The 10,764-nt window shown below is 44.6% G+C and overlaps 1 protein-coding gene across 2 annotated transcripts in view; it reads left to right on the top strand.

The window, feature by feature from the left end:
- The window catches only part of PRICKLE1 (prickle homolog 1 (Drosophila)), a 15,596-nt gene extending 9,520 nt beyond the window's left edge, over nt 1–6,076 (top strand). For both annotated transcript variants that reach the window (XM_004694782.2, XM_012734149.1), the window contains exons 7-8: nt 409–1,272; nt 3,501–6,076. In XM_004694782.2, the coding sequence (XP_004694839.1) occupies nt 409–1,272; nt 3,501–4,360 (1,724 nt within the window). In that variant the 3' untranslated portion in view covers nt 4,361–6,076. The remainder of the gene's footprint in view (nt 1–408; nt 1,273–3,500) is intronic.
- Nucleotides 6,077–10,764: the final 4,688 nt, after the last annotated feature.

Here is a 10,764-nt window from a genome sequence, read left to right as displayed (position 1 = left end):
GTACACTGCTGAGGGGAGCAGCGGGCGGGTCAGGAGAGGTCTGCCACGCCATGTGGTCTCCTCCGGGGCAGGCGGGAATCAAACTCATGCGGAAGCGGCTCTAGATTCTCAGTGCTGTGCTTTAACCCGCTGCACCACCAGGAAGGGCCCTTTTCATTCACTTTTTAAAAAATTACTTCATATATTTTTTACCTCATTCTTCATTTTTACACAATGTATCATTACCATCTTGGCGGAATTCCCACCACCAACTCACCCTTGTGCTCTTCTCACCGCTATTTTGATCCTGCTCCCTACCCCCCGCCGCCTGCAGAATGTCTCTAGTTTATAGTTGCCTGTTGATTTTGATTTTCACTTTATTATAATTACCTTTTTTTCCTGACCCATTTCTCTACCCTTTCAACACAGGTGTAGACCATGCACAGATGACCTACGACGGACAGCACTGGCACGCGACAGAAGCCTGCTTTTCTTGTGCCCAGTGTAAAGCCTCTTTGTTGGGATGTCCCTTCCTTCCCAAACAAGGTCAGATTTATTGCTCAAAAACATGTAGCCTTGGAGAAGACGTCCATGCCTCAGATTCTTCCGATTCTGCATTTCAGTCAGCTCGATCGAGAGACTCCAGGAGAAGCGTCCGAATGGGCAATAGCAGTCGGTCAGCCGATCAGTGTAGACAATCGCTGCTCCTGTCCCCTGCTTTGAACTACAAATTTCCTGGCCTTTCTGGCAATGCTGATGATACCCTGTCTAGGAAACTGGAGGACCTGAGTCTCTCCAGGCAAGGTGCGAGTTTCGTTAATGAAGAATTTTGGAAAGGCAGAGTAGAGCACGAAACCCCGGAAGACCCTGAAGAGTGGGCTGAACATGAAGATTATATGACTCAGCTCCTCCTCAAGTTTGGTGATAAAAGCCTCTTTCAGCAGCAGCCCAGTGAAATGGATAGTCGAGCTAATGAGCACTGGCTGTCTGATAACATGGTTAAAAGTAAGACCGAGCTGAAGCAGAATAACCAGAGCCTGGCAAGTAAAAAATACCAATCTGACATGTATTGGGCACAGTCACAAGATGGACTGGGCGACTCGGCTTACGGCAGCCACCCAGGCCCTGCCAGCAGTAGGAGGCTCCAGGAATTGGAGCTGGACCACGGGGCTTCAGGATATAATCACGAGCAGACACAGTGGTATGAAGATTCCCTGGAGTGTTTGTCAGACTTGAAACCAGAGCAAAGTGTTCGGGATTCCATGGATTCTTTGGCTTTGTCCAATATCACAGGTATGTAATCAAGTTATTTCAGGGTCTTTGAAAAAGGAGCTACTAAGAAGTTGATTCTAGATACTGCAGTTTGGTACCAGTAGAGGCTAAGGAAGGAATTTCAGTTAAATGCCACACTATGGAAAAAGTGTGTGTGTGTATGCGTGTATATAAACATTCGTTTTTCTTTTGCATAGAACTGGTAGGCCAGAGGTGTAGGGGGTGAGAAGACTCAGCAGAGACAGAGTAAGGAGCAGAATAGGTGGATCTACTGAAGTCCACTGCTGAGGGGAGCAGCAGGAGAGACAAATGAGGTCTGCTGCGCCATGTGGGGCAGCTCCCTGGCCAGGGATAGAACTCAGGCCATCGTGGTGACAGCCCGAGACTCAACTCTAGGCCACTAGGGAGGCCCTACACATCCTTTTTTCAATACAGTCCTTCAAGGTAGGTATTATTATTATCCCTACTTTAAAGAGGAAGAAACTGACTTATTCGTATAATAGATTGTGCCTCTATAGTGGAAAGATTCTGGATTCTTTGAAATATACTATGTGCTCTGCAAGAGATTAGTCTCAGCCCAAGCACTTTCTAAGCCTGTAACTTTTTTTCTTGCATCATTGCCCAAATTGCCCTGTGGCATCAGTTTGAAGTAGCAAATACTTTTATTCAGATTGTAAAATAATTTCACTTGAATGTTTTCAAAGCACATTCACGTCAGTTCCCCACATTTTACCCTTAAAACCACTATTAGCTACATAGAGTAGATAACATTGCATTTTACAAATAAGGAACCATGAATCACCAAGAGGCCCAGGCTGGGTCTGCAGTGTTGCCCTCCTGAGTCCCATAGGTTTTGATACAGAAATATTGAATAGAGTCAACTTTCAGAGTTAAACTATGACATCCAGTCACATTACTGTAGAATAAAAGGAAGTTATGAGAGGCAGCTCGCTGCCAGGAGTGACTGAGCAGGGGCTGGGATGACAAGAAGGGGCAAGACGGCCATCCTCGTAGCTGCTGTTGGACTTGTCCAAGATAAGTCTACAGTGGAGGGGGGCGAAAGAGGGAGACTTGATGAATGGTAGGGAAGATCATTTGCTAGGCCCCATGCTGGGTGTTTTAAGTTTAGTGTCAGGGCCCTCCCTGGTGGCTCAGTGGGTTGAAGCACAGCACTAAGAGGCTGGGTACAACTACCTCATGCAAGTTCAATCCCCAGCCCTGGAGGTGACCCACATAGCATGGCAGACCTCTCCTGTGTGTAAATAAATAAATAAATCTGTCTTTAAATTATTTATCAAAAAGAGACCATTTGGTCAATACAAAATGGCAAGGTGGGCATTCCTAACAGTCAGGGGTTGAAAAACAAGTTCCCTTTAGAAAGCAAGGAGTCACATGTCTAGTTGACAAATAAGCATGATTTTCTCTGTGTCCTCAGCTTACCTTTTATAATTTATAAAGTAAGTAATATTCATTTACCTTAATTTGCCCAAACCTTAATGTAAGAAAGGAGAGTGATAGCGGATTGGAAAAATTTTTAAAATAAGGTCTTGAATCTGAAGTGGCATATGTTATAATTCGTAGGGGAAGAGACTGGAGGTAACTCTAGGTCAGGGATCGGCAAAGCTCCTCTGAGAAGGGCTAGATAGTACTTTGGGGACCACAGAGTGTTTGTTGCAGCTACGCAGCTCTCATTGTGGGAAGCAGTCGCAGCTCTCACGTAGCCAGGTGTGGCTGTGTGCCAGTGAAATGCTGGACGTGGGCTGTGGCTGGATGTAGCCCTCGGGCTGTAGCTTGCTGGCTGCCAGCACAGATGGAAGATGACGAAGTCTATGTAGACGGGACCTTCATGGTGGCCATGTGGCTGCAAAAAAAGGTTGATTTGAGAAGTGTTCAAGTAAATAATCTGGCTTTAATGGCTAAAGAGGCAGAAGCTTCTTCATCTCCTGTGTTAACAAACACATGAAGGAGTTTTTATGAAGAGTTTTTTTGCATTTTTGTTGCTCATGCCAAGTGCTATAATGTTTGGCTCCATTTCAGCTGGCTCACTGGAGAGGCTGTGCCCCTGTAATGAACAAAATCCATACCTCCTCTTCAAGTATAGGAGAGAAAGTTGGTTTTACCTTCTGGGTGATAGTCACTTTGAATATTTGGGAGAATTTTCTATGAGTTGCTTCATTTTAGTAGCAAGTTGCAATTGTCAGAGTATCAAGATTACTGGGCATCATAGCTTCTCTTGGCTTTTCTTGTAGGCGCTTCGGTAGATGGAGAAAGCAAGCCGAGACCATCCTTATATTCTCTGCAGAACTTTGAGGAAATAGAGGTAGAAGATTGTGAGAAAATGAGCAACATGGGCACTCTGAACTCTTCCATGTTGCACAGGAGCACAGAGTCCTTAAAGAGTCTAAGTTCAGAGCTGTGTCCAGAAAAAATCATGCCTGAGGAGAAACCAGTCCACCTGCCCGTGCTCAGGAGGTCCAAGTCTCAGTCCAGGCCACAACAGGTGAAGTTCTCCGACGATGTCATCGACAATGGAAACTATGACAACATCGAGATCCGACAGCCTCCCATGAGCGAGAGGACTCGGAGACGGGTCTACCACTTTGAAGAGCGGGGCTCCAGGCCTCACCACCATCGCCGCAGGAGAAGCAGGAAGTCCCGCTCCGACAACGCCCTGAACCTTGTCACCGAGAGGAAGTACCCTCCCAAAGACAGGCTGCGACTCTACGCCCCTGACAACTATGAGAAGTTCATCCAGAGTAAGAGCGCTCGCGAGATGCAGGCCTACATCCAGAAGGCCGACCTCTACGGGCAGTACGCCCACGCCACGTCCGACTACACGCTGCAGAGCCCGGGAATGAACAGGTTCCTGGGCCTCTACGGCGAGGACGACGACTCCTGGTGTTCCTCCTCCACCTCCTCCTCCGACTCAGAAGAAGAGGGCTATTTTCTCGGACAGCCAATTCCTCAACCCCGGCCACAGAGATACGCCTACTATCCAGACGACTTGTCCAGTCCCAACTCTGCGCTCCCCACGCCTCAGTTCGGGCAGAGGACAACTAAATCCAAGAAGAAAAAGGGCCACAAGGGCAAAAACTGTATTATTTCTTAACCTTGTAGTTGTGGAGGTCATGTTCGAACTCAGTCACTCACCATCTTGAATCATATCTTTTTCTCCCATAGGAAGTTACTAAGATAGTTTAAAGTGCTTTGCCCATGTATATGAGACCATGACTGCTGTTTACAGTATCTGATTAATATTCGGAAGGTGTGATTTCTCCGGTTTACCCTCCTTGGATGGGAACAGGTTGACAGAACCTCTTACCTGCAAAGTTCATCATTTCCACACATCTGGTGTTGATCTCCAGTCAGCAAGAGAATCCCCTAAAAACTGCCAGAGGTGATTGGACAAGGGTGTTGATTTTAGACAATGGAGAACTTCAGCTGCCTTTGTAAAGCAATAGTGTTTGTCATTCCCTGATGCCAAGTTGCCCCACCACCACCAGTGGGTCTGCCTCATTATGTGGGGTGCAGGTTGCCATGCTGACCGGGTCAGCCCCCCATTGTGGGAGACCACCTTATCCCCCTTCACCCCTCACTAGCCAGATAAACATTGTATTAGCTCCAGCTACAGATGGGAAAAAAAAACATTACTATTTATAATGTAGTATTTCATAGACTTAAGTGTATTCCTAATTTAATGGTGCAAATATTAATGTACATACTGTACAGTTCAGATTTTAAAGCTGATATTTTTATATCCCTGAATTGCAAGATGTTTGTTACACTGCAGTGCTAGATTTGTTAGGGAACCAGAAGCAGCATTGAAGGATGAAATGATTGCTTGTATTTTAGTCAGGGTTTATAAGTTTAGACAAATTTATATTGCCTAGTGATGGAAAGTTGAATTTTTTTTTTTGATTTTTCAGTACTAAAAAGGCTCTATATGCATGGTGAGGCTATGTAAATATTCTGTAAAACTATGGCCCTATTAATCTTACGAGTGTTATTTATGGGTCAAGCAATGTAAACTGTATAAATGTAAAAACAAACAAAAAAATCCTGCACATACCCCTGGAATATATGGTAAAAAGAACCTGAGCAGATGTCTCCCTCACCCCACCCCCCCACTTAGGGTGGGAGGAGGGGCTCCCTTTTCAGCAAGGTGGCGATTCTCTTGGCCAAAGGGACCCAGCTTCCATGGATCTGCTTTTTTGTGGCAGAGGATTTCATCAGTTTATTGTTTGGAGACAAGTTACTCCTTTTTGTCCCTCCCTTTCTGCTAATTTGTTGGCCTTTAGCAGCAATTTTTGAAACTTGGTCTCTGGTTATTTTCTTCTAAGCTCTAAAAACTAGAGGATGCTGGCGACTTCATGTTAATGGGAGGCACTAACTTCAGGCAGTGTTGGGCTATGCTGTGGTCTTGCACACATGCTACATTTCTACCTACAGGTCACCTACAGCCCTAATGGACGCTATCTTGGACCATTGAGGAGGCATTTAATAAACACTTGATAAATAACAGACTACCTTTGAGCACAAGTCTTTGCAAACATACTCAGATGAATTCCATGATGTGCCTCTGTTCAGCCATGATGAATTTGCCATTCTCCTGCCATTTGTTCCACGCGTGTGCCCACTGGCACCTGCTCCTAGCTGGGAAATAGGGCTTGAAGCACAGAGACTGCAAAGCTGAATTTACTGGGATGGGGGAGAGCTGTTAGACCTTGGGAAGTAAGGTCATCAATGCAAAGGGTAAGCCAGTGTTCGACAGCAGACTCTGGCCTGTGGCTGCACTACTGGCCTGGAGAAATGTGGCACTTGAGAGAGATGACCTCTCAGGCCTTGGCTGCTTGTGAAAATGAAAGTGAAAAGGAAATGAGGTTTTTTCCAAGGGTCCCTTGTTCCTGGGGAGTACCCCACGGCACAGTGAGTGCCATACCTCAGCAGTCACCTGCAGGTAGAAATGCCTGGAAGGTATTGAGAAGAAATTAAGAAGGGCTTGCTAATGTGGCCCTTGAGACAACTAAAAAACTGCACACAGACACACTCCCAGACAGGTAATCATTGCTTGTCCACATTGCTCATTCAGTTGCCCTCTGTACCCACGTCTAGTATATTCTCAGGACATCCAACGCCTGTCATAGAAATGTTTTTTTAAAGTGGTAGCAAATTATGATAGTGATTGGCTTTTTTCCACTTTCTATGTGGACATTTTATGTTCGTACATAGACATGTCAATGAGAGAAACAATGTGAGAAATGTGCTGGTTATGTGATGTTGTCATTGCGTGACTGTGATAGTGTAATCACAGACACCTGGATGGTACTGCCCACTCCACACGTAGGCAACGTTCAGGGCCTATATTGACCAAAACACTCTTCAGCAATCGTGCCTGGCCTGAGGGCCCACCTCACTGCTGACAGTAGAGTAACAGTCCATTTGTGGATCTACCATAATGAACTCAACCAGTCCTCAGTTGTGCATCTGAATTTTTTTCAGATACACTCTCCTGCTCTGGCACAATGGCACATGCATTATGAGCAGCATAACTACTGAGACAAAGGTCATGCATTTAATGCAAGAATTTGATAGATATTGTCCGTTTTTCCCCCAAAAGAAACTCTCCTGGTTTACATTTACACCGATGGTGGATATGGGGATCCTCCCTGGTGGCCTAAGGGTTTAGGCTCAGAGCTATCAGTGGTTAAGGCCTGAGTTGATTTCCTGGCTAGGGAGCTGACCCACACAGCACAGCAGACCTCTCCTGTTTTGCCCACTGCTCCTCTTTGTAGTGTATTTCAGTCTACCCACCTGTTCTGTTTGCCACTCTGTCTCTGGTGAGTCCTCTCACCGTCCCCCACACACCTCTAGCCTACACCCCAGTTCTACCACCATAAAAAAAAAAAAGGACACTACGAATAGTATCATTAAGAATATGAAGCCAGTTCACTCACCTGCTAATACTTGTTTTATAGTGTTTCAATGAATGAAACAAGCAATTGACACTGAAAAAGACGATTACTGGCTAGTATAAGCCCACACAAATTTGGATTACAGGCTAGCATAAATGCAGCACAAAGCTGGCCCTAGCATGTACAAGCACATGAAACCTCAAGATTCAAATCTGGGTTGGGTTGGGAAACCCACCTCTCTCAGTAACTCGAGTAGGTTACCTGCTGACTCAATTTCTCCTCCTATAAAATGAGTGCACAGACAATCTCAAATTTTCCCTTCCTCTGAAGTGGAGACTAAACTGACTATTTTGAGTCAGTCATTGGAAAGTTTCCCCATTCAGCATAAAGGGCTGTTTCCCTTTTATTTATAGCACCATATTTGTCCTGCAAGGATGCCTGAAAGAGTAATATCACCGAAGGCCTAAAAGTTAGTGCTTTACACTCATGCTTGGAATTATGAGTGAGCAAAAAGTGAAAATAAGTTATGAAAAAGAAGTTGGGGATAGTTGTCACCCCATTTTCACACACACACACACACTTCAAGTTGTCTTTGTTAAATAGTTCAAAGATTGCACAGGATACATGGAAGCCAAAGTATTTTCCTTCCTTTTTATCATTTATCCAGTTACCAGGAGAAAAGAGATTTTTATCCCCACATCTTAGAGGGCTATTGGCAGCAAAATTTTAGACTTTAATCTCTGAACCTGTTAAAAGCAAAACTGAGGTGTTGGCTATATTCAATTAAGGCTCATTCTTGGGGAGTTGGATTACCAGGTTCATTCCATTTAAATGGCTCTTCTCAAACTTCAAGAACAGCCAGAGATCTGAGCCCCAGGGTACACTGTGGCTGTAGAAGGTGTAACCCTAAATGCCAGTGTCTCTCCAACATGTTTTTCTAATACAGCTCCAAAGCTAAAGTCATCGGAACCCACTATGGAATATAGTACCAGCAAAGGATAACGTTAGAAATAGGAATTAAATTTGCTCAAGTGTCAGTATTGTTACCCATCACAATGCATCATACACAAACTGTACAGACATCAAACAGCTAGTGAACTGGAGTCAGTATGTGAGCCTGCTTCTGAATGTTCACCAAATGCTCCCTCTCGTTCTAAAAAGTGAGTTTACAGTGCAAAGATCTAGGTAAAACCCTGGCTTTCCCCCACTTCCAGTTATATGATTTAATGGCCTATGACATGAATGGTCAATAATTAATGGCCTGTGACATGAAAAAAGTTGTGAATCACTAAATAAAATAATACACTAAACTGGTCGTTCTAACCCTGTTCAGAATGCAAAGGAACCAAAAAAAAAAAAAAAAAACTTAATTCTATGAAGTATTTAGTATATTAACCCCTAAAGTATAGGGGTTTTTGCTCTCATGCACTACCCACTATGGCACATTAGATCCTACCCTATAAGAGCAGCAGAATACAGAGTTTAAAACTTGGAAAACTACCAAAGTAGGGGCTAATTCTACACCCATATTCCCAGCTTAGCTGAAGGAAAAAAATAGGTCTCTCGCTCAATCTCAGAACAGGCCAGCCACGGAGGCCCAAGCTTTGCAAAAGTCAAACTGGTGCAGGGTGAGATACTTAGAGCTCGGCATCCTACTCCTAAGACCCAGGGATGCAATCTGTTGCTCCAAGTAAATAAAATGTGAGCCTCCTGGTGGCAGAGGTTCAAGGCTCAATGCTGTCAAGTGATCACCAGTCACTGCGGCCTGAGTTCAATCCCTGGCCAGGGAGCTGACACATGTAGTGTACCTCAGAACCCACACTGCTCCCCTCAGCAGTGTGTTTCAGTGGATCCACCTATTCTGCTCCCTACTGTGTCTCTGGTGAATCCTCTCACCCCCTGTACCTCTGGCCTACACACTAGTCCTTGCATGCATAAATAAAAATAAATCTTTAAAACACAAAGAAAACGTGATCCTCATACGAGACTCACAATCTAGTAAACTTGCAGTGCTCAGAATCCCACTGTGAGGCTTCTCTGACTGTCCACATGTGTATGAGGCTTCACCAACAGTTGTCATCAAATGAGATTTTAGAATACACTTGATTAGCTCAGTGGACTGCAGTTTTTTATATAATCAATCCCCATTATTTACCCCAAAGTCAACTGTAATGAAATTACACTCAGCATGGCACTAGCCTGCTGAGTGTTTACTAATGGGACCGGAAGGTGAGCTGCCAACAAGAAAGGGCGTTTATGTCTCTTCCACATAACAGGTGCTTTTCCTCCAGGGTCACACAGGGATCCAGTCTCATCTCATGCCTCTGTGGCAAATCAAAGTTGGGCTGCTGATGATCATTTGGGAAGGGATCAGAGACATGAAGAAGACACATCTGTTGTCCCAAGGGTCTCAGCCTGTGAGAAATACTGTGTCTACTCAGACCCGACAGGAAAGAATGAAACTGCATAATTAAAATTAACCTCAAAGAGGGACACAGCAAATATGGTCGTAATCAGGCAGAAATGTGACTCAATTTCTTTAGCATGTAAGGAGAGAACAGATTCTGCCAATTCCCTCAGTTATGGTCTGCCTCTTGCGCACATCCCATCTTCCCCCACTTAATTGGTGAACCTCAATACTACTGAAAGAACTGGCAGGAAGGAAGTGATACACATGTTCCCCAAGACCCACATGCCTGGGTCTGGCAGGCAGTGTGTGGCCTCTGCTCTGGGGGCTGCAGGCTGATGCCACCTGGGCCATAGCCGGCACAGCAGTGAGTACTGTCTACCACCAGTGTTTCAGGGGTGACCAGAACTCCATCTCACAAGTCCTTCTTTGCAAGGGAACTTAGGATCCCATGTAAGAAACTCTGAAATGGAGCTGAAAGCAGATGCAATCCTTCGTCAGTGCAGCCAAGTCCTTTCCTAAGAGGCTCTGGCCTCCCTTCCTCCAAGAGAGTGTGTCTGGGTTGTGAACTGTCTCTGGGCTGGGAACTGGTTGAGGGGCTGAGAAATCAGCATCTTGGTAAGGACAACAAAGGTGTTATGTTTAAATATCATTCTAAAGTAGGAAAGGATAAATTTCAAGCTTTCGACATTCACATTCTACTCCCCACCTACCTTTGCCTTCATTTATTTCTTTTCCTCCCCAATGGGCTTCAGTCTACGCTCTCAGAACTTTCCCCAAGCCCTTCTCTCTTTCTGGACTTGAAATATTTCTTCTTTGCTGCCTGAGTAAGTCCTATTCACTTCCTTTTGGAGCACATACAAGTAATAGTACTCAGAATGTTCCAGAATTCTCAGAGCCAGGTGACAATATGGTTCTTACCCTCAGGAGTTTTAATCCTACAATTATCTGAAACTCATTCATAAACATAACAGTCATTGAGAACTCCAGTGTGCTCTATCTCATTTAACTGTCCTCTCAGCTAGCAAGATGCTAAGCCAACAAAGTAAATAGTGTCTCAATTCTTAAACTTCTTCTGTCCTACATGCTGAGTATGTAACCTGAATACTGAGAAGGAATTCTGTAGTACAGAGTAATAAAAAATTGACATTTCAGCAGAACATTAAGCCTGTTAAAGAGAAAAAATACAATCTA

The sequence above is a fragment of the Condylura cristata genome, unplaced genomic scaffold (assembly GCF_000260355.1).
Source record: "Condylura cristata isolate star-nosed mole 26May11 unplaced genomic scaffold, ConCri1.0 scaffold00047, whole genome shotgun sequence".
Taxonomy (NCBI): Eukaryota; Metazoa; Chordata; class Mammalia; order Eulipotyphla; family Talpidae; genus Condylura; species Condylura cristata.
The sequence above is the reverse complement of the archived record's forward strand: the minus strand, read 5'-3'. Positions and strand labels throughout refer to the sequence as shown.